This window comes from Penicillium bovifimosum (assembly GCF_028826915.1).
Source record: "Penicillium bovifimosum strain IBT 22155 chromosome Unknown utg000005l_segment0_segment0, whole genome shotgun sequence".
NCBI lineage: Eukaryota > Fungi > Ascomycota > Eurotiomycetes > Eurotiales > Aspergillaceae > Penicillium > Penicillium bovifimosum.
In genome coordinates, this window is record NW_026622714.1 from 4,011,833 (window position 1) to 4,033,803 (window position 21,971).

At 51.2% G+C, this 21,971-nt stretch overlaps 5 protein-coding genes across 5 annotated transcripts; 2 read left to right on the forward strand and 3 right to left on the reverse strand.

Annotated features, from left to right (window-relative positions):
* Positions 1–210: 210 nt before the first annotated feature.
* N7515_006716 (esterase/lipase family protein) lies at positions 211–1,696 on the forward strand (the record flags this gene model as incomplete). Its single annotated transcript, XM_056667460.1, has 3 exons — positions 211–252; positions 363–511; positions 577–1,696. The coding sequence occupies 3 exons, from the start codon at positions 211–213 to the stop codon at positions 1,694–1,696; spliced, it is 1,311 nt and encodes a 436-aa protein (XP_056521056.1).
* A 1,078-nt stretch (positions 1,697–2,774) lies between these two features.
* N7515_006717 (chitin synthase export chaperone) lies at positions 2,775–3,886 on the reverse strand (the record flags this gene model as incomplete). Its single annotated transcript, XM_056667461.1, has 3 exons — positions 2,775–2,960; positions 3,011–3,582; positions 3,649–3,886. The coding sequence occupies 3 exons, from the start codon at positions 3,884–3,886 to the stop codon at positions 2,775–2,777; spliced, it is 996 nt and encodes a 331-aa protein (XP_056521057.1).
* A 7,312-nt stretch (positions 3,887–11,198) lies between these two features.
* On the reverse strand, positions 11,199–11,657 carry N7515_006718 (uncharacterized protein; the record flags this gene model as incomplete). Its single annotated transcript, XM_056667462.1, has 2 exons — positions 11,199–11,258; positions 11,388–11,657. 2 exons carry the CDS (start codon positions 11,655–11,657, stop codon positions 11,199–11,201), a joined length of 330 nt encoding a protein of 109 aa, XP_056521058.1.
* A 483-nt stretch (positions 11,658–12,140) lies between these two features.
* On the reverse strand, positions 12,141–14,068 carry N7515_006719 (FAD-binding oxidoreductase; the record flags this gene model as incomplete). Its single annotated transcript, XM_056667463.1, has 3 exons — positions 12,141–13,136; positions 13,209–13,747; positions 13,798–14,068. The coding sequence occupies 3 exons, from the start codon at positions 14,066–14,068 to the stop codon at positions 12,141–12,143; spliced, it is 1,806 nt and encodes a 601-aa protein (XP_056521059.1).
* A 448-nt stretch (positions 14,069–14,516) lies between these two features.
* On the forward strand, positions 14,517–21,729 carry N7515_006720 (uncharacterized protein; the record flags this gene model as incomplete). The annotated part of the gene is made up of 2 exons (XM_056667464.1): positions 14,517–19,479; positions 19,541–21,729. 2 exons carry the CDS (start codon positions 14,517–14,519, stop codon positions 21,727–21,729), a joined length of 7,152 nt encoding a protein of 2,383 aa, XP_056521060.1.
* Between the last annotated feature and the right edge of the window lie 242 nt (positions 21,730–21,971).

The following is a 21,971-nucleotide window of genomic DNA, read 5'->3' on the forward strand; positions in this document are numbered from 1 at the left end:
GAAGTGATTGTACTGTGTAAACAGTACAATTTCACACATCGCATAGATGATGATAGACCTGACCAGATCATGTGACCTATGACGTAAACAAATCAACAGCTTCTGACATGCTAACTAAGAGACGACCTTCGGCTTTATCCCATCTCTGCTTGGACAAAAGCTCCCTGCAGGTATCCATGAAGTAGCGTCTCGCTGTCTGGACTTTACACAATGAGGAAGACATTGTTGCTTGTCTTCATTCATGGCTTCAAGGTATCGTGATTTTCGCTGAAGAGCTGAATTCCCGCCACAAATTCGAAACCCGGCGCATGGAATTTCGGCTCAGCTAGAAGGGTTCTCTGACTGACTAGGTCTGACTTTAGGGTGGAGATGATACCTTTGGCACGTTTCCCGAACATTTGCGCGTCCTCGCCAGCAGAGCACTGCCTGCAATCGAGGTCGTCACGGCTGTTTATCCGAAGTATGAGACCAAAGGCGACCTAAAGAAATGCGTAGCGAGAGTGCGGGACTGGTGAGCATAGGTCCAATCTGGTATTAATGGAAGCTCTGCTGATCAAGTGTAATATTTCTGTGCAGGCTGCAAGATGTTGTGATCGATCTTGAAGTCGCCAACCAAACTGCATCACCAACTGTCGATCCCTCAGTCCATGTTGTTTTGATTGGTCACTCAATGGGAGGAATAGTTGGAGCGGATGTACTCCGCTTGCTGGCAGATGAGCAGCCCATCCCCCGAAACCCAACCTCAGACATACAGACCCAGTCCACGGGTGCTACGGAAACCATCGTGGAGCCTGGAACTTTTATGTTCCCTCACGTCCAAGGGGTGCTTGCATTTGACACCCCGTTTTTGGGAATAGCGCCTGGAGTGGTGTCATACGGTGCAGAAGGGCACTACCGCAATGCTACAACCGCCTACAATACCATATCCGAGGTTGCAGGATTATTCGGTTATGGCGGGAAGGGCAATGCATCGAAAGAGACTAATCCTGCACCTCCGCAAGCGGAGGTCAAAAGCTTGCCTTCCACACCTGATGCTGCCGCAACTCCTTCTTGGCAACGGTGGGGTAAGTATGCTATGTTTGCCGGCGCGGCTGGCGCTGTTGCCGCTGGCGGTGCAGCCATGTATACGCAGCGTCAGAAGCTCACCGAGGGATTTGGATGGGTATCATCGCATCTTGAGTTTGTCGGTTGCCTCGCGCGCACACCGGAATTGCACCAACGTATTGCACACCTCTCCAATGTGAAGGAGGAACGTGGAATTGGGTGTTTGAATTTCTACACATGCCTTGGGAAAGGTGCGACGAGTCTGGTCCAAAACACATCGACCAGCAAAACATCGTTTAGTCAGAAAATCATCCGGTCGAAGAACAGGACGTTTTGTACGTTGCCAGAGGAAGTGGAAAATGGCCAGGACTCTAGCAATCCAGGCCTTTTGTGGACCAGGGCTGTTAACGACCGGGCTACCGACGAGACCGACGCGCACACCACCATGTTTTTGTCAAAACAGAACCCTGCATTTTTCACAATGCTCAACGAAGCATGCGTGGCCTTGGTCAAAATGATAGACAAGGGTTGGTATGAATCTTCCACAGAACTAGCCAAGGAAGATCCTACCAAGCAATCGAATGCAACCCAGAACACAGAAGGTCGAACCGGAGACTCCACGGATAGTGACGACGTTATTGTCGTTGACTGAGACCGCAGACCTGGTCTCTCCCTACCCCCTTAATTTCGATTATCTCTAGAACTTTCTACAAGAACTCTACCTACCTTGTGGCGCCTCCGTGATCGGCAGAGAACCTACTTAGACTTCGGCGGCGCAGGCTCACGCCAAAACACAGCGAATAGGATGCCCAGAAACCCGACGATGTACCGTGATATCAAGATTTATTTCCCGCAAGCAAGGAACCCCTCAACGGGCGTTGACCAACCCGTAATGCCAAGAACCTGGTGTCGTCAATCTCATCGCTTCCCTCTGTCCTTCGGAGCAGTTGTGTGACTTGTGTCCGATATCGACTTTTGGGCCTCTCGTTTTGTGGGGGAATACGGTATTGTTGATCCTACATGTTTCACACTATCGACGATCATTGTGCTGAGCTTTCACACATTGAATTGGCGTGACGCGGCCTCCAATATATTTGAGATTTTCTCGGATGGACTTACACCTGGGTAACTGACAGGGCAGGATGGATGGCATGATGGTAGTTTATTGAGCCAAGACAATATATCTGTGTTGCCTCATGCGCATTCTGTCTCTAAACTTGGGTCTCGAGCCCCGGCGAGGTTGATGAACCACAACCCATTCATACCGATGTTAGCGCTGGCTTGAGCAGTGGTACGCCAAGTCAACCATATACATACGTTAACGTGGATACGGAGAGAGGATACCCGTTCGTTTCGGAAAAGGGTCGAGCATTCCATGATTGGACCATCAGCAACCCCTGCGGAGCGAGGTCGGAACGAACCTTTTTCTGTATACATCGCCATGGGTAAATGCTGACGTGCAGTCCTCTACCTATATCAGAAGCCCCGGACAAGCGGGAATGGATAAAGCATACATGCACCATGCTCGCCTCGTCATTGGAACTCTTTAAAACTAGTATGTAATGATGTGACGTATCTCTATGCCCAAACGATGCTTAACCCGCTCGAAATGATTGAAATGATTTGAATTTTCACCAAAAGAAAGACAAGCAAGATATCATGAAGTCAATAATCACATATACAGCGCTGAATTAGAAACAGAGAAGGCAGAAACAGAAAGAACAGAAGAATCAGTAGTTGTGGTGACCATATGCCGAAGACCGGTGGTGGTGTACACTGCCCGCATACTCCGAATTATTATCAGGATAGACCGTAGTTCGACGTTCTTCCTCAGGCAGCAGCTCCTTAACCTCCCATGTATTTGGCTTGACGCCAACTGAAAATTCCAGATCTTCTTTGGTAATCGAGTCCCAGAACTTATGAAAGTCAGCAAGTCCCACTCCGCAGGCATGAAGGCTGAACTTACCTTGTAGACCATCATGACCGCCAATAGATTACAGAAGGTAGCAAAGAACAGACCATCCAGGTAGTGCTGCACATTATTGCAAATCACGTCGCTGAACTGATACAGGAGGACCTGACCGATGATAAAAACCAAAACCCCAAAGGTGATATGTCCCAGCGGCCAGCGGTCATCCAGCGTATTTGCAACAAGGAGCAGCTGCATGACCAAGTACACAGCGAGGCAAATGGCGTTCAATAGGTATAACACCACGAACAAGCCCGTCGTGTTCTGTGGTCCCATAGAGCCCCATGACTTGAAAGTCGCCAGCGAGATCACAAACGATAGAGCGAACATCAAAGCGGAGGGAACTCGAATCAGCCAAACAGAGAGAGCTGTGCCATCTTCGTACAGTTGGAAGCCTACGAACCCATTGACGAGGAGGCAGGTACATAGCGCAGATGTCAAGCCATTCTGGACAGCCACGAAATACGGGAACGGGTCGCTTCCGGGAGGGACGACGCCTGCATCAATGAGAAGAGAGAAGAGGGTGAGAGCTAGGTAGATATAGAAGAAAATAATGATCTCTTTGCGGCCTATCAGTTGCGAAAAGCAAAGTTAGCCAGTTTGCGCCAATCGTCAACGGGAAAAGGCAGACGAACCAACAGCGGTAAACTTGGACCGAACATGCAAGATCATGATCACCGTCATGCTGAGTGCCATTATGTGCATGAAGGACGCAGCGCCCTCGAATATGATGGTATTTGCAACCTCGATGTTCCGCGCATAGCAGTTGGATATAATGCCCGTGGAACCGGAGATTGACGATGCCGGCCCTACCAAAGAGCACAAAGGCACCGGCGCTTTCGCGCATATTGCGTCAAACTGGCCGAACCCCATGATGTTTGTTTGTTGGAATGTTGAGCAGTGCGACGACAAACAGTTGAGTTGCGGTTGGAGGTGGGTAGTCACGAAGGTCTGGAAGAGTGGTCTCCACAACAACGGAGTGGGACTGACAGTGGAGGGTAAATGACGATATTGTGGTCCTCAACAAAGGCGTGGCTCTGTTTGCACACCGGCTGTACTGTTGCGCCTGATTGATAGCCTCTGATAGCAATGCCGAAGCTATCGCTGCTGTGTGAATCCTTGGATGCGAGGGGAACTGTCTCACATTTCACTTTGAAGGTCACGGGATCGGGATCGGGTAAAAGGGTGCACTGTTTTTCCGTTGCCTTTTGTGGGTTAGCGTTGTTGCTAGGCTCATAAAGGTTTGTTTTTCTCCCAAGGTTGTTCTAACTTTGGAATTTCCCCAGAGGGCTTAGTCAGTCAGAAGTCAATCGGGAACGCTAGCCTATAATGGAATAGCGTAGGGAGAGATCTCATGTGACATGGACTCGGATCCGAGTTCGGTCTAGGCCGAACTATAAAACAGAGTGCCGCTATGCCGGGCAGCCGGTGCTATGGCTCTATTAGGAGTGATATGGCGTTTAAGCACAATCGCATAACTACAGCTAGCTGTTCTAACTAATTTAGAGTCTGACTAGTTAGGTGCCGGCAAGGATGTACCGGAAATCATTACTCCGTGCATGCGTGATGCCAAGGTTTATCTACCATGGATAAATGTTTCCGGTCTCCACACGGCGACATCTGGACGAACCGGTATTAACCTTGGAACGTCGGAAATTAGGTGGATGCCGTCCCAAGATCTGTAGACGTCAGGACGATCATACAACGCAGATTTAGTACTGTACTGGGTTGACCTCGACACCAATATCGTCGAATAGAGACCTAACTTCTAAGAGTCGCCCCTTCTACCTATTCCTTCACTTCAGCTTTTTATCTTCTTGGTTGCCTCAGCAGTCCCGATAACGTACCGCAAATAACAAACGCAGTTGTACTGGAAACTTGTCTATTGATTGGGATTTGCCCTGTGGATCGACGACCTCAAGGTTATCCCCACTTGAGCTCCGACTGGGGCATTGTCGCACCATCACCTGTTTTGCCACTGGGGTTGTGTCAACCCAGGGTCTCCTGATGGAGCTGTGTTACGTAGATCTGTTCCTTTAAGTTTAGTCAGATCATCTGAATCCTTTGCCGGGCTAGCTACCCAGTTGGGAACACCTTAACTATTAGTACCTAGCACATCAACTACGCCATCCTGCATGAGGGGCTGCCCGGTTTTGGCATATTTATAGAATCCTTCCATGCAGCAAAGACGTATTTTTGCCACTGACAGTACAACAAGCTCGGGGTACTCCCATACAGGCGATTTGATAGTTACAGGTATGTATTCGAATGATTAACAGATGAGCACGAGTACGAGGCGTACGAGGTGTATGGCCTGATGACCGGGAGCCGGCTTCGTGGAAGGAACAGAATGCAAGGATGAACAGAATGCAAATATGCCCAGAGCATCTGGGCTCAATTCCTATGACTTGTGGTATGGATTCAATCCCGGAGTGCCTCAAAGTACGAAGAGACTCTGAACTTCGGCAATTTTCACTTCTTTCGATTTTCGCGAGCATACATAGTATACAACTCGGATCTCACAACCGGTGAAACAAAGGCCGTTTCTGCTAAATCACAATCGGAGATTTTCCAAAGTTGTCTCCGGGCCTTAGTCTTCTGCCACCACCGGGCGCTACTACCTTGAGCGACCCTGATTCGCCCGCTTCGTACCCAGAATAAGTCTATATAACTTAAATCAACTTTTCCGAAGCCTTCCTTTCATGCTCTCATGGCCTGATACTCAGACTTATAGCCTGTTCCGCTCATGATGTAGGATCAGCCACAAATTTCATCTGTTCGATGTCTGAGCTGGGTGGAGATCACCTTATCCACCTAAGCTGACCGTTGAGGATGTACGCAGTAGCACAGGGTCCAGACGCGAAGCTCTCTTCTCCTCTGAAAATTGATTTTCCTGGGAAAATTCCCTCGGCTTGATTGGAGTCTAGATATCGGTCGCTCCGACTGCCTAACGCGTACTTTCTCCGGTTTCGTTCTCGACCCAATCTTGTGTGCATCATCTCACGATCCTTGTCATCGGACTTTCCACCGAGTAAATACTCCAGCCTGACTGGACAAAAAGAAACCAGTAATGCCAATTGCCAATGTTGTGTTTGGCAAAGTGAGCTTATGTCCTCACACGGGATTCAAGAGACTGCCGATGGTAAATTGTCTCATGCATGAAGATCCCGACTAGCGCCACGTGTGAATTGAAGAAGCATCAACGGCTGCGAGGAACCGTGTCGATCTCCCATCTATGTACCCGAAGTGTTTATGCCGGGTTATGGACCCCTCGCAAGCTTTCCGCAAATTAACAAGGATTATATGAAAAAATCGAAACTAGAATAATAGGGGAAAAGAGACTTAAAATTTATACCCTCGGCCTCAACGGTCCCCCGGTTTAAAGTCCTTTATGCAAGACCCGCTTTCTTGACAAGGATTTTTAGGGGAAATCGTGTTAGAGATGGTGGGGAGGAAAAAGATGCCGTGCAGTACTGTCTGTATACTGCATGTTTACCCAGCTCCTTCGAAGTGGAATTATGAAAGTAAAATTTCCCACCTGGGAACATCTGAGTGTCTCCATTGCGCTTTCAATTTATTTTCCGCGTTTTATCTTTTTCCCTATTTCTATCCTATTTGATCTGGTTACCACCTCACTCTTAAGCGTCATCACATCCTCTTCTATTTTCTCGAGCCTCCATCTATACTTCTGTTTACTCAACACGTTCAACATCTTCATGAAATCTCACGTCCCATCCATTGCAGTTCAATCTGTCACACAATCTCGGTCCCATTTCTACCTCTCTCGGCTATAATTCAATATTCCATTCCCATCACAGCTGGCCAACTTCACAACCGCCTCAACCACCACTTCCCCCGGGTGGGATCGCAATGTGCAACTTTTACAAAAACTTCTACATATACTCCACCTGCTCCAATCCCGCTGCCCACTTCCTCCGCACCGAAACGGAGGGAACAAAGGACAATAACACCTGCCGTGATGGTCCACATGACCGCTTCATCGTGGTGGTGGGCAAATGTTTACTATGCGCGGCTCCTCGGTGATTGTCTCCCTACCTTTTCTCTCTCTCCTTCGACACTGTCGGCCCTCGGGGTATTCGATAAGAGAACGAGAAAAAAAAGGGAAAAAGAAAATCACGTCTGAAAATCGGATAAGAACTTTCTCCAAAATTTCTCCCGCTTCCTCCTGCCCGTGGTTCTTGGCGTGGAACCACTCCATCGCAGGAACTATTCGGGTACAGCCGACCCTCCTCAGGGAAACCGCGGTTCTCTGAAGAACATTCCAAATCATTTATGTGACCATGATCGAAAATTCACAATTCCGACTCTCTGGAGTAGGTGAAGGGGGTAGACGGCGCCGATTTAAACTTTGCATCGGAGTTGTGCATTTACCGATACTCTGGAGTATTGGGTTACTTTGTTTTGATTCTATTGGCTTTTGGAAAGCGTCTTTGTTACCCGGTTTCATTGTATTCTGTCAATTGTCTTCTTTGGGGTTTCTTTGTTTCAATATTTGGGTTCCATGGAGTTTTAGATCAGTGAACATTCTGAGTTTGGGGTATTGATTCCCCCAATTCCCGAGATTGTGCCCAGCCCTATGGTTCGCTTGAAATAGCTGGAGCTATGTGTTGTCGATTGTTATCAGAGTCCTGCGGGCCTCTCTCCCTTCAGAAGATAGTGGAGGAAAAATACAATTGCCGCATAACCTTTTTTGAACATACGATGTCATCATCATCATCACATGCTTATTACAATGCTTAATGCATACGGAACGGATATCCTTTCTGCGACTTCTCTAACTGGCTCCCAACAACGTCCGGACCCAATATATAAGGCTAGATAATTGGATTCATTCAGTCTAGGTCTTCAAGGACCATATGCACGACGTGGTTGTTCTATCTTCCACCGTTCCGCCATGCCTAGGCCAGGGGAGAAAGGGGAGGGGGTAGCCCCAACTCAACGCGGAAAAAGGAGATACCTAAAGAAAAAACAACCAATAAATGCAACGGACATCCAAGCGACTTGGCTGATACCTAGATCTCCAAACTCACCATTGAATCCAGTACCTCTTACGTAGTCCTGGAGCTCGAGCACTATCTACCACACCACTCCCTTTGTGCATCTCCGGCAGGTTCGCTCACAACGGCGGACATCCTCCGATCGAGCCCGTGCGTTTGCGCTTTGCGCGACAGACCGACCCAAAAATATGAAGGATAGAATACACGTTTTTGCTATTTGTTGATATCAATCCAATCAATATACAATCTACAGACTACCAGCGCTAGCGAGGAAAGGCCAAGGCGTATTCCTGCAATTCCACGCAATCTCCAAATCTCCGTGCGCTCCGGGATCACCGATCTAAGCACGGAGCAGGGCTTTAGTTAACGGCGTGATTCACTTAGTGTCTTTCTACCCTGCCCGTGCAAATAATATAAACAGCATCTGACCGTTTTAAGTTATTGCTCTCAGAACCGATTTCCTCATTCATATAGTATTTGCAACCATGATATGATCTAATGTCCAACCTCTGTTTAACCGGCTAAACTTAATTGGCTCTTGTGTTGAACCCCGTTGGTCGATCTCGGGCCCAAATACTCCGTAAAATTACAACCGCATGCCACATGTACCCATTGTAGGGACAGCTGGATTCAAACGTCAAGTGAAAGCGCCCGGTACAGCCTCGGACAGGCAATTTAGGGCTTGTCCTCTGATACCCGAGGAACCCGAGGTGGTGGATCCTCGGCAGGTAGATGGTCGGAAACAGGGACCGTGGTCCACCGGGAGTCACGCCCATGGATCCATGGATTGGGAAGTGCGAACATTAACTCTGCCATTGTCTGGAACACTAGTGACTAGTTCCTGATCGTTTCAACCATCTAAGTTGAATTCAAAGAATCCCATTGAAGAACCCGGAGCGGTGCTCAGTCCGCCTCGCACATGCATTCAAACTTTCTCTTCCAGATACGCTAGTTCGAGATTTCCCGAAAATGGCCCGAGAATTTAAGTTTCTGGTTTTGTGAGGGCGGAGCCCGGATTGGTCCTTCATCACGCATCCTGTTCAATTTACGGAGTGGTGAGGGTACTAAAACTATTGTGCGGTTTCCGTATGACAGAGATTATAGATAGAATTTAGCGTAGCCATTAGGCTTGAAAATGAGCTTGTGTGCCGTGTCGAGTACTTATTGGAAACATATTAGGCGACATTAATATGTTTGGAGAACCACAAGTACGTCTGCCGAAAGCCAAGTCTTTCTTATGCCCACCCCTGAAGATTATCGACTCTATGCCGGCGGCTGCATCGGGGAAGTGGCACGGATAATGATCTGTAGAAGCTAAGCCGGGGTATCCCGTACTTGGGCGCTTTTTCCTTTTGCTTCAGTTCTTTTTGAAATGCTGAAGTTAATGCTCTGTCCCTGACAGTAAAATTAAGGCACATGGCCCCTGCAGACCTTATCTTTTCCTGGTCTCATCCTTCAGAGAGATTGCGCATACTTGTTGTCATCCTATTCGTTCTTCAAGCTCTGAGTGTGGCGACGAAAATCCATTAGACCTGGAAATCATGCGATTCGTTGATACGACGGGCCATATGTTGTCGCTGAATCGTCCTTCTGATTGGCACGTTTGTTTTTGAAGAAACATTAATCTACTGCGTAATTTTTTCTCCGGTGGGGACTGACGCTTCTTTTTCTCTTTATTTGATTTTGTCCTCATTGTCGTGCCGTATGATATTGTTTCCTTCCACTATCTCAAGTTAGGTCTGGTGCATGCCCCTAAAGCACAATAGTGGTTTCGGGAAGCGAGTCCAGCACACAGGACGTTTGTTCGCGTCAAGCGGGTAACATTTGGGGTGATTTTGCAGATTGGTGTAGATTGTACTTCTGAAACACCGACATCTATTCCATTACCCACTTAAAACCCTAATTCGGCGCTTGTTCGCTCAAATCTGCGACTCCACGATTCCACTTTACACTTCAGGTGAGAGAGAACTGGTAACGAGCCTATACACAGACATACCCTCCTCGCAATATCAACTGTAGCACGTGCCGAAACGAGGCAAGTATGTGTAACAGTCCCGATAAATCCGAAAAGGAAAAGGTACTATCATCCAGCACAACTTATGGATGCGTCTGGTAAATCTGGTTATCCGGTGGAGTTCCGCAGCCACTGCCGGTGACTATCCACCTTCCGCAAGAGGGTCCTGCCCGAGATACGTGACCTCGACGTCGAGAACAATGATGAATACTAGAGGGGCCCGATCGGCAGTGACATAGCCCGGCATTTTGTCAGTTATACCAGGCTGGGTTAGATAGTTGAAACGTCACGTTTCAGGGTTGTGCGGCTCCGAGTGCTCCGATCACGACCACTTGTCAATTGTATTCTCCAGCACGGAGCACGGAGATGAGCCCGTCTATATGTTCCCTGCATTCAATTTGGAATTCGCAGATCATGGCATCGTTGCCGAGAATGATCGGCTTTGAATCTTGAAATACACTACGTCGTGTGAGAATGAGAGGTTTGCCACTCCGCAATCTATGTGCGCGTGCGCGTCTACCCCGCCTGATACCTACATGTCAAACTAGCTACATAAATGCCTTGCCGGGGCGATATATATCAGTTCTAATAAGAATGCTGGGATCCGATTCGACGCAATCTCACTCACATAGCCAAGTGGAAGATCCGATGACCCAATCCATGCAAAGACCAGGATGCTATTGCTTGGAGATGAGTGCCGACAGTTAACTACAGTAGGTGACTATGCTTCACACCCCGACGATCTGCTCCTACTCTACAAGTTTACTCCGCGATAGTCGGGGAGCGATTTGCATTCTGGGGAGGGGTTCTAAGATGTGGTCTCGTGGATGGGCAGGTCATGGGGGGTCGTTGGGTCAAACAAATTTCAAGTTTGACGACTATAGAGGGACCGATGACACGATCTACATGATGTACTTCCTGCGACTCCAAAGAAAGTCTTTCGATACGAAGCACAGAATAATTATATCCTTCTTCCCGCCACTGGCAAGACCCCAACCTTACTCTCTGAGAATTTGGACTACTGTCAGGATATGGAGGACCAGTGTAACGAATTTTCTCTTTCAAGAATAACCAAGATATGACTGTCCTTGCTTGTCTTGCCAAAAGAAGCTCGTTACAGAGTTCCTCGACATCATGACTGTAGTCTAAACTCTCAGAGTAAGGTTGGGGTCTTTCCCTTCGCATCAGTGGCGAGAACAAGGATATCATTATCCTGTGCATTAGATCGAAAGACTTACTTTCGATTGCAGAAGTAAATCATGTAGATCGCAATCTTCGAACCCAAGGATCATACGAAGCCGGAGAGGATGCCTCACTTTGGTGACCACTTGTAGCTTCTTACCTTTGGACTGGATCCAAAGGAGACACAACCAGATGCTGCCGTGGAGGTGGCTGGGTAAGCCGATCCCTTGTTCTCCGGCGGTGTTGTGATATTGTATGAGCCTTCCCTTGGCCTGCGGTAACAAGTTGCCGTCGACAATGATTGGGTGTATACGACTGCATCGCCTAATAGGCGGATCCATGGATAGAATCCTGCCGACGGTGATTTGTATAACCAGAGAGCCCGGAAGAGGGTGCCTCTGACATTGCACGAGACGGTGGGTATCGACATGGGTGGAATTGCGTAGCGCGCGCCGGGGAGGTTGAGACGTCACTAGATTGGGTCATTAAGGAGTATCGAATAGGCATATTAATGATGTTGATGATGCTGAATAACTGGTTAGAGAGATATAGGTAAAGAAGAAAGATGGCCATTTAGGGTAGGGGAATTCAATTTACCCCTCCCTGAGCCGACGCTAGTCCCTCGCAGCCTCGCTAATGTCGGCATTTCGCACAATAAAATAACTAGGTAAATTACCTGTCTCATAATGCAGTCGAGCCTGGGAGCTGATCCTGGTAACTTCCTCAGGAAACTAGAACGCGCTTTGCTTACGCGTATACGCGCCAAGTGCGGAGTTAGATGGGGTGAGTGTGTCATTTGCGGCAGAAAAAGGACTCTAATCACGGGACTAGACTAGCACTGGCGGGGCATGATCTAGTTATGGGCAGACTGCCGTACACAAATATGCATCTATCCGTTGACAGCACACAAATATCATTTAACCAAAGTCCAAACCTTTTCAATCGCCTGCGATAGAATAACCCGATGCCATGATCTGATCGGACACTTTCCAGCCTCGTCCCAGTCCTTGCTGGCCACCCCCAGTCGAGTAAGGAAGAGATCAGAAGGATCCCATTGGCGTTTGATACTCAGCAGACGGGGGTAATTAGAGCCCCAGAACAGCTGCGCAGTATTGGACTCGGAGGCGAAGGGAACCCCGCCGTAGCTGCCCATATTCCCATCCTCCAACGCCTCAAGAGCTGGACCGACGACTTGTTGTAATTCAGTCTCAACAGCTTGATAGCGACTCCAGTCAGGATCACGCGACATGCCCCTAGCAACAGTGAGGGACATCACCGCAGACTTCCATGATGGATGTAGTGGTGTGTCCGTTTTGTGTGCTTTTGGACTCATCATGCCCTCGAGGCTAATCATATCACCAGGACCGAAGGTCAGCCGCGACAGAGTGTCCACAATTCGATGCGACCCTTCCACGGATCCCAGCAAGCCCTTTGATACCAAGCGTGAGGTGAGCAGGATGCTTACTCCAGCCATTTCGAGCCCGCGAGTGACGTTCAGGTAACTTGAGAGGCGCGGAACCTGTTCCACTTCATCGTGAACTGAGCTCCCAGCGTTGCGTAGACGCTGTGGGAGATCTGTTAGGAGAGTTTCAGTTGTCTGATTGACTCCATACAACTCGATCGACAGCATGGAGCCAGATCCAGGTCCAATTGGAAGTGCAAAGCCCAGGGACGCAATACCCCGGTCCGCCCAATATGGCACCATGGATAATACCTCCTGAACTGCGTTCCAGAAGCCTGCGTCTGGCCCAGATTCGCTTTGTACTATCAGACGCGCAGTGGTGACCGGAGGATCCGGGTGAGTTCGGAAGGTCACACTGGTAACAACACCAAATGACCCGCCACCTCCACCGCGGACGGCCCAGAAGAGGTCCTGGTTTTGATATGGGTTTGCGATCACCAGTTCTCCCTGAAAAGACGTCAATGCTTTGTCGCTTCTGTCTCAACATGTGAGATTCGAGAAAAGACGAGGGCCACTTACTGTTGCAGTGACCATACTGAATTGCAGTACGTTGTCTACACCAAGCCCGTACAGAGGACTAAGAATTCCATATCCTCCGCCTTGCATCCAGCCACCTGCCACACCGACAGTACTGCAGCTGCCTCCCACAACAGTATAGCCCGATGCGGCTCCTGCTGCGTAGAGCTCTCCTGTGAGGACTCCCGCGCCCACAGTAACAGCAGGCCCTTGTGACTCCATATCTGAGCCATCAGGACCTGTGGGATGGAAATCAGCAACGTGCTGAATGCCCTTGAGCCCTGCAGTATGGATCTGCAAGGACTCCGAGGCAGTGGAACGACCGGCCAAATCATGGCCAGTGTTGCGGATAGACAGCCGCAGCCGATGGTCCGTGGCGAATCGCACAACCGACTGAACCTGATCCACCGAACTCACGGTCACCGAATAGAGAGCTACACGCCCCTGATCACAAGAGCCACTGGGATTGATACCTTCAACCGGCACTGGACAGCTTTGCTGTTTTGACCTCGAATGCTCCCAGTCCACTACCTGCATCGTTGCTGTTGCTGGTCAGCCCTTGGCCTAATCGACTACCATGTTTCGTACCTACCAGGATTCAAGACACGCCATGCTGTATCGTGGAAGTTGGCTTGGATTTTCTCACATGCCTCGGACGAGGCGTCCGGTCCAACACAAGAATGGCCAACCGGTCGCAGCGGTTGGAGATGCCCTCCGACGGTTGTGTTCAATTCCCACCACTGCTCCTGTGACGGCCAGCAGGGGTCACCTGGGCCACAGCGACATGCCACCGAGGTGTCAAACACCGTCTTTCGCAGTATAAAAGCAATGACAACCGTGTATAGCGCGTAGGACCACTGCATTTTCCGAATGGGTTGACAACGGCAGAGAGTCAAGTTCCCACGGAGTCCCAAGGCTTGAGACTCGATGCTTGCAGAAACAAGATATAAGCTCACTAGCAGCTCAACGTGAGGGGTGTTATTGGAAGTCCTCTGCCATGTTGTCAATTCGTGCTGCAGCGCCGATCAGTAAGGGCGAAACTGCAGGTTCAGCTTGCCACAATCTCCCGCATTTCTATTCCAAGCATATGACAAATATGCAGTGAGAATGCAGATGGATGGTTAGCCTCCTGCAAGGGACTCCCGATTGGCTTCTGCACATCGCACCATCGATAGTGTTAGTGTTGGAATGCACCATGCATATGGACCCACAATGCTATTCATGCCTCGGAGTGTTATTTATCTGAAGGGTACCTCTTGACTATTGTGTGCGCCTTTGTACTGTCGCTACGCTTGCATCCTTCCTTGTACAATGGGGAAGATACTGGAGCAATTCTCATCTTCGTGGCTCCGTATTGGAGCCCCCAATCCATTCCACCGTCCCTGCAGTTCCGCTGCAACATCCGCGACGTCCAAGAAAACCACGCCCACAGAGGATCTCTCAATCACATTTCCGGATATTCAAGATGAAACTGTTTCTCATATATTCATTCTCAGTTGGGCTATTCTGCTCGCAGAATATCAAGGATCCACCAGCATCGACCTTTGGGCACGGCCGACTGGAGTCCATGCCTCAGTCTCGAAAGACTACCCGTTGCAGATGAACGTCGGCCCAGATAGTCTCATTGCAGACTCACTACAAAATGTCTCTCACATGCAAAGAATAATAAGCAAAGGGGCTTTCGATGACCATAACCCACCAATTCTGCCAGACACTTGGGTGTCGATGCGTGTCCTGTGTGACTTTTCATCTGATATTTTGTCTGGACATAAAGATTCAATCGACGACATTGATGACTTGGCTGAGGGCGAGGTTCTTCGACTTGGGATATTTCAGCGTCTAGGCGCCCAGATAGTCTTTCGGCTACAGTACTCGACAGCTTATGTAGACCCTCAAGCTGCGCGGCGCTTGCTTCATCAGCTTTCGGACCTCTCACGACAAATTTTGATGCAAAGTCCAGGTGAAAGGACAAACAAAGCCATTTCTCATCTCGATACCATCACTGACCTCGACCGGCAAGCCATTATATCCTGGAATACCCCCTCATTCCCCTTGATTGCTGATTGCCTGCACCGGAGGGTGGCCGCTCAAGCACAGGAAACGCCATCAGCTCCAGCTGTATCCGCCTGGGATGGTGACTTCAGCTATGCAGAATTAGACAAACTCTCCCGTCAGGTTGCCCGCCTCCTGCACCAGAATGGCGTCACCAAGGGATCTATGGTCCCTCTGCTCCTCGAGAAGTCCAAGTGGATGGTCGTTGGTGTGCTAGGAGTCTACCATGCCGGTGCTGCCGCCGTGACTGTCTGCACCAGCCATCCCGATGCCTACGTATCCAAGATCCTTGAACAAACGGCAGCGCCTTGCATACTTACGTCGCACTCTCAAGCTTCTCGACTCCATCACCAGTCGGCTCCCGTACTGATCATGCCTGACGCCATTTCTGAGATGGCTTCTACGGGAACTGACAGCCTGCACGCCGTTGAAGTACATCCCGAGGACCTTGCAGCGGTGATATTCACATCTGGTAGCACTGGCACCCCTAAAGGCGTTCTGCTCACCCACCAGGCCATCGCAACTTCGACGACATACCACGGCCGCGCGGTCGGCGCCATTCCACAGACTCGCATTCTACAATTTTCCTCCTATGCCTTCGATATGAGTGTCATCGAGACTTGGTACGCGCTGGCACATGGGGGCTGTCTATGTGTCCCATCAGAGAAACAGCGTCTCGAGTCGTTACCGTCATTCATCCGCCAGCACAAAGCGAGCTGGGCTTTTTTCACCCCCAGTTTGTTGCGTACCTACGAGCCTGGGGAACTACCACTCAAGACTATCGTGCTAGGCGGCGAGAATGTTCCCGCTGATCTCGTTCAGCAATGGCACCCCCATGCCCGCTTGTTCGACCTGTGGGGCCCCGCAGAGACGGCCGGTGCTGGAGGCTGCGCCATTCACCCTGACCACTGGATTCCTGGCACGTTCGGTCGTGGTGCTGGTTGTCGTCTGTGGATCTCGCGCCCGGACGACCCAGATCGACTGGCCGCGCTTGGCACAGTGGGTGAAGTTCTTATCGAAGGCGAGATCGTGGCCCAGGGGTACCTCAATGATCCGGAGCGCACGAGTCAGGCAATGATTGCACCTCCAGCATGGCGCGCGTCATTCCCCTTCCCTGTGTATGGACGTTTCTTCCGCACAGGTGATCTAGTGCAGTATAACCCCGATGGATCAGTGCGGTATGTGGCCCGTCGCGATACCATGGTCAAGGTGCAGGGCCAGCGTGTCGATCTTGATTCAATCGAGGCCACCATCCGCAAGTACCAGGAACAAAAGGCTGTTGCAGTCGAGGCCATCCCTCTGCCTGGTCGGCTTGGACGCTGTGATCCGGTAGTCATTGCCTTTGTGGAGACAGCCCATGGAGCTGAGCTGAAGGCAAACGGAATAGGCCCCATTCAGGACGTCGCAGAGTGCCGTCGAGCCGCTACGGATCTACAGTCTCATCTCAATGACGCTCTCCCCAGATTTATGGTGCCCAGTTTTGTGGTTCCTTTGACAGCTCTTCCGTTGGGGCCAACGGGAAAAGTCGACAAGAAACGCCTTCGAGGCTCTATGGCCCAGCAGTCTCCTGCGGCGATTGTTGCGTGGCTACAGGGGCGCTCCACATTAGCCCCACCAACCACAAGTAACCCCGCTCAATCCACTCGCGGGACATCACCGACAGCCTCAAAGCCCTCTCCACCACAAACAAACGAGGAGAGCCAGTTAGTAGCCCTCATTGCCTCCGTCCTTGGTATTGATGCTTCTCTGGTTGATCGTCATACGCCATTTCGCCAACTGGGAGGAGACTCGGTATCCGCCATACGGCTGATGAGATTGCTGGCCGAGCATGGAAAGACAGTGCCGCGGACAGACCTGCTCAGAGCAAATTGGACAGTCAGCGAACTCATTGATGGACTGCGCCCGACGTCACAGAATAATTCAGACGGACCAGCGCCATTTTCACTATTGCCTTCGTCTGGCCGGGATGTGCTGCTCGACTTTGCGGCGAAGCAATGTCACCTTCAACCGGGAGAGATTGAGGATATCTATCCCTGTACCCCACTGCAAGAAGCGCTGATAGCTATCACTACCGGACGTGCAGATGGCGCGTATGTTGACCGTTTTGTCTTTTCACCCCCATCTCCCGAGTCATTGGATGCCCTTCGCAACAGCTGGGACAGGCTGGTGGAGGAGGTGCCTATCCTACGGACGCGACTGGTACAAAATGACACGGGGCAACTTTTCCAGGTTGTGGTGCGTCCTACCCAACACTTGCTGTGGACCGCAGATGCATCGATGGAGGCCTTCCTCGGCCGAGATGCGAGCTCCGAGATGACGTTCGGACAACCCCTTCTGAGCATGAGTGTAATTGACGGTGCAGGGCCCTCTTGGCTGACTATAGCGCTGCATCATGCTATCTACGATGGCTGGACATGGAGTTTACTTCTTCGACGGCTAGAGCATATGGTACAGGGCTTTTCGCAAGCCGACAAGCTCGCGCCGTTCTCCAGCTTCGTTCATCATCTCCATAATTCCGTCGACCGAACTGAGGTTGAGAGCTTCTGGCGCCAGAAGCTAGCTGATGTCCCGCCTATCACATACCCTGAGTACCCGTCTCTTGACTATACCCCACGCACCACAACCACTGTCAAACTCGAGATTACTGGTCCTCCATCCACTGCTGAGGCGAGTCCCTCTGCACAGATTCAACTTGCATGGGCCCAGCTTCTTGGGGCGTACAGTAATTCTTCAGATGTTGTATTCGGATCCGTTCGCAGTGGACGTGAGAGACAACTTTCAGGAGTGGCCATGACTGCTGGACCTACAATCGCGACAGTCCCGGTCCGCATCGTGGTTGACAATAGACAATCTATCCGCAATGCGTGGTCGCAGATAGAAGAAGAAATGGAAGCTTTGCAGCCCTTTCAGCACACAGGCTTGCAGCATATTGCGCGCTTAGGTCCCGAGGCTGCCGTGGCGGGCAAGCTGCGCAGTCTCCTGGTTGTGCAGGCTGATCCTGAGAACACTATCTCTCCTACCTTTGGGACAATAATGAGTCACCCAGGCACGGCACAAGGGGTCCCAGGTTGGGCGCTGGCTCTCATCGTGACACCTGCGAGGGCCAAATGGACGGTGGAGCTCCTGGTCGATGAGGCGTTGGTCTCACGGAGGCAGGCAGTTAGGCTGACGGAGCAGTTACGCCACTTGCTTCTTCGCGGGTATGATGATCCCGACAAGCTTCTTGGAGAAGTTGACCTTCTGTCTCCATCAGATGTAATGGAGCTTCAATCTTGGCAAATCGGGGCTCCACAATCCGTGGACGCTGACGTGGCAGCCCTCATACAGTACCGTGCTGCCCAGGCACCTGATACCATCGCTGTGGATGCCTGGGATGGTACCTTGACTTATGCTGAGCTCGAGCGCCACGCCGGGGCACTCGCAGTGCAGCTCCCAGTCACAGGCACGTTGGCCCTTTGCTTTGGGCGCTCTCGATGGGTTCCTGTTGCCATGCTCGCGGCTCTGCAGGCGGGGCGGCCATTTGTCATGTTAGACCCTGAACAGCCCTTGTCGAAGCGAGAGCACATGTGTACTCGTGTCAAAGCCGTGGCGGTCTTGACTGATGCCTCCACTCCTAAATTTGCACAAGGACTGGGGCCCAAAGTTATTCTCATGGAGAATGGACGTTTATTGTCAGCTCCAGCCACAGGTAGTCGTTCATCTCTTTGTCGGTCCAACCATAAGAGTGAGATCGCATACATCGTCTTCACCTCCGGCTCCACTGGTAACCCCAAAGCCGTTGTCATCGAGCAACGCCAGTTTGCCGCAGCTGCTATTGCACAACAGGAGAAGTTGGCCATTTCGGCTGAATCCCGCGTCCTCCACCTGTCATCATATGCCTTTGATTCCTTCGCCGTCGAGATCCTGACTACGTTGACAGCAGGCGCATGTGTTTGCATACCTACTGACCATGACAGTCGTCATGAGATTGTGGCAGCCGCGAAACAATTCCGTGCTACCTGGTTGGTACTCACCCCATCGCTGTTACGCCTGCTGGAAGGTGTCTCTTTACCTAGCTTGCGCACGTTGGTGGCCGTTGGTGAGTCCCTCCAGCCATCTCAGGCGTCTTGGTGGGCACAACGCGTGCAGCTACTGTGCGGCTACGGACCAACTGAATGCTGCACGGGAGCGTCTGCCCAGCCCATCAATGCCGAGGCGCCCGACGTCCGCAATATAGGAGCAGGTATGGGGTGTCGTTTCGTGCTCATTGACTGGGTAAAACCCCCGGCGTCTGATGCCTATAGGCAGCGTTGGGGAGATAGTCATCAAGGGTCCCATCGTGGGTCGCTGCTATCTCGATGATCCCGAGCGCAGCAACCCTGTCTTCCTGGACTCCGCCCCATGGGACACATCTGCCGAGTCATCCACGCGCTTGTACCGCACTGGAGACTTGGGCCGCTACAACGATGATGGCACAGTGACTTTCCTCGGTCGACGCGGGCCTGAGACGAAGCTCCGTGGACAGCGGCTGGACCTCAATGCCGTTGAACAGAGACTGCAGCAGGCCTGGCCAGCTCCGGCTACTCTATTAGCGTCGGTGGTCCGCCCCCAAGAACCAAACAGCAATCCCATGCTAGTTGCCTTCGTCGCTCCACAGCGAGATCAATCCACACCGACCTCTGACAATATTTTCTGTGTGCCTGACCCAGAGGTTCAGCAGGTCGCTCGTGTTGTTCAAGCAAATTTACATGCTCAAGGACCCTCCATCATGGTACCTACTTTGTTTTTACAGCTGGCATTCTTCCCATTAACGACCTCGGGCAAGTTCGATCGCTCTGCTGTGCTCGGTGCAGCTGCTTCTCTGAGTAGCAAAGAGCTGCATCGACTTGGGAGCATTGGTGTGAGTGAGCAAGATTGCCCGATATTGGACGCAGGGGAGACCGTGGCTATTGAGCTCAGCCAATGGCTAGAAGACATGTGTGTTCAACATTCCCTGGGTCCTCTCGAACGTTCAATTCGCGGCCGCAATGTCCGACCAACACAACTTGGGGTAGACTCTATCCGCATGATTGCATTCGCTAGTCAGATCTCCCGGAAGTACGGTGTGCGGATCCCTGTGACTGTACTCTTCCAAGCTGCACTCACTGTCCGCCAAATTGCCGCTATGATCGAAGCTGGGGGTACAATACCAGATTCAGGAGACGCTGTGGCTGTGCCAGACTGGCGGAAGGACTATCAGCGGCTAAGCGCCCGTATTGACCAGTTGCCACGCAGCGAGAACCAAAATACCATGGCTTGCCGTCAGAAACCTACACCTGGCCGACGTGTATTCCTCACCGGAGCGACAGGGTTCTTAGGCTCACGTATCCTACAGCAGTTGGTGACAACAGCTGACGTGGAATCGGTGACCGTACTTGTGCGGGCCCCAAGCGCAGGTGAGGCCCTTGCTCGGCTGGTAAGTTCTGCTCGTCGTGGACAATGGTGGCGCGATGAGTACCGCCGAATCATCAAGGTCTGGCGTGGTGACCTCGCCCAGCCGCAGTTAGGCCTTTCGGATGCGCAGTGGGCGCATCTAAGCCACGGCGACTTTGACTCCATCATTCACAACGGCGCCATAGTGCACTGGGTGTATCCCTACTCCTCGCTGCAGCCAGCCAATGTGCAGAGTACCTTTGAGCTATTGACCGCGATAGCTCAGGCGCCGGGACAGCCCATTCAATTCACCTACGTCTCTACACTTCGACCGGGCGAGGCAGTCCTATCCGATGTTGAAACCTTGGCCGCATCCGAGGCCGACGCCTCAGACGAAGACGGCGGCTACGCGCAGACAAAAGCAGTCTCCGAGCTCCTGCTCCACCGGTACTCCCAAGGTCGCGATAGCCGCATCGCTATCGTCCGTCCTGGCCTCATGATCGGGCCCTCAGTAGATGGCGCCCCGAACGCAGATGACGTCCTCTGGCGCACAGTTGCAGCAGCTGTGGCGGTTGGCGGTTTCAATGGCTCAGAGGCAGCAATGAATGGCTGGGTCTACCTAGCGCCTGTGGACTGGGTGGCGACCGTTGTCATCGCCGAGACACTCCATCCTCCGACCGATCGTGCCACGCTAGCTCTGACTACCATCGAAGATGGACTTCTGGCGCACGAATTCTGGCGTGCTATCAGCCAAGCCACTGGCCTGGTCCGGCCGTTGGTCTCATTGTCTGACGCGGAATGGCTGGATCGAGTCAATGCGCAGCTGCAAACTCAGCGTGAGCGACATCCGCTATGGCCTGTCTGGGATTTCGTGCGTGCGACGGGCGGCGCTCTGGGTCATCCGCAAGCGGTCAAGGCGTCTGTTTGGCATGCGGGACGTAGTGTCTTGTGGATGACTTTACTTCGCAATGCGCAGTATCTCTTGTCGCTTGGTATAGGTGACACGGATATGTTAGCGAGCTATGGGAAGGACATCCTATTCTCTCGCACCACTGGGCTGGGGAATATGGCACTGGTCTAGAGATTCAATCTTGAAGCTGTGTATCAGACTGGTGATGGTTCGGGTTTTATGTTTTATTACATAGATTGGTTAGATGTTCCATGAGATGTTCTCTTTACCTATGGTTCGATATACGTTTACAATATAATATGTCTTTGTCGTTTCTGCCTTTCCTTAGGTTTATTTGCTCTTTTTTTCTACCTACCTTACCTAGTAGTTAGTACCTCTGTTTAGACGGGGACTAGATTTGGACACTGAAGGCT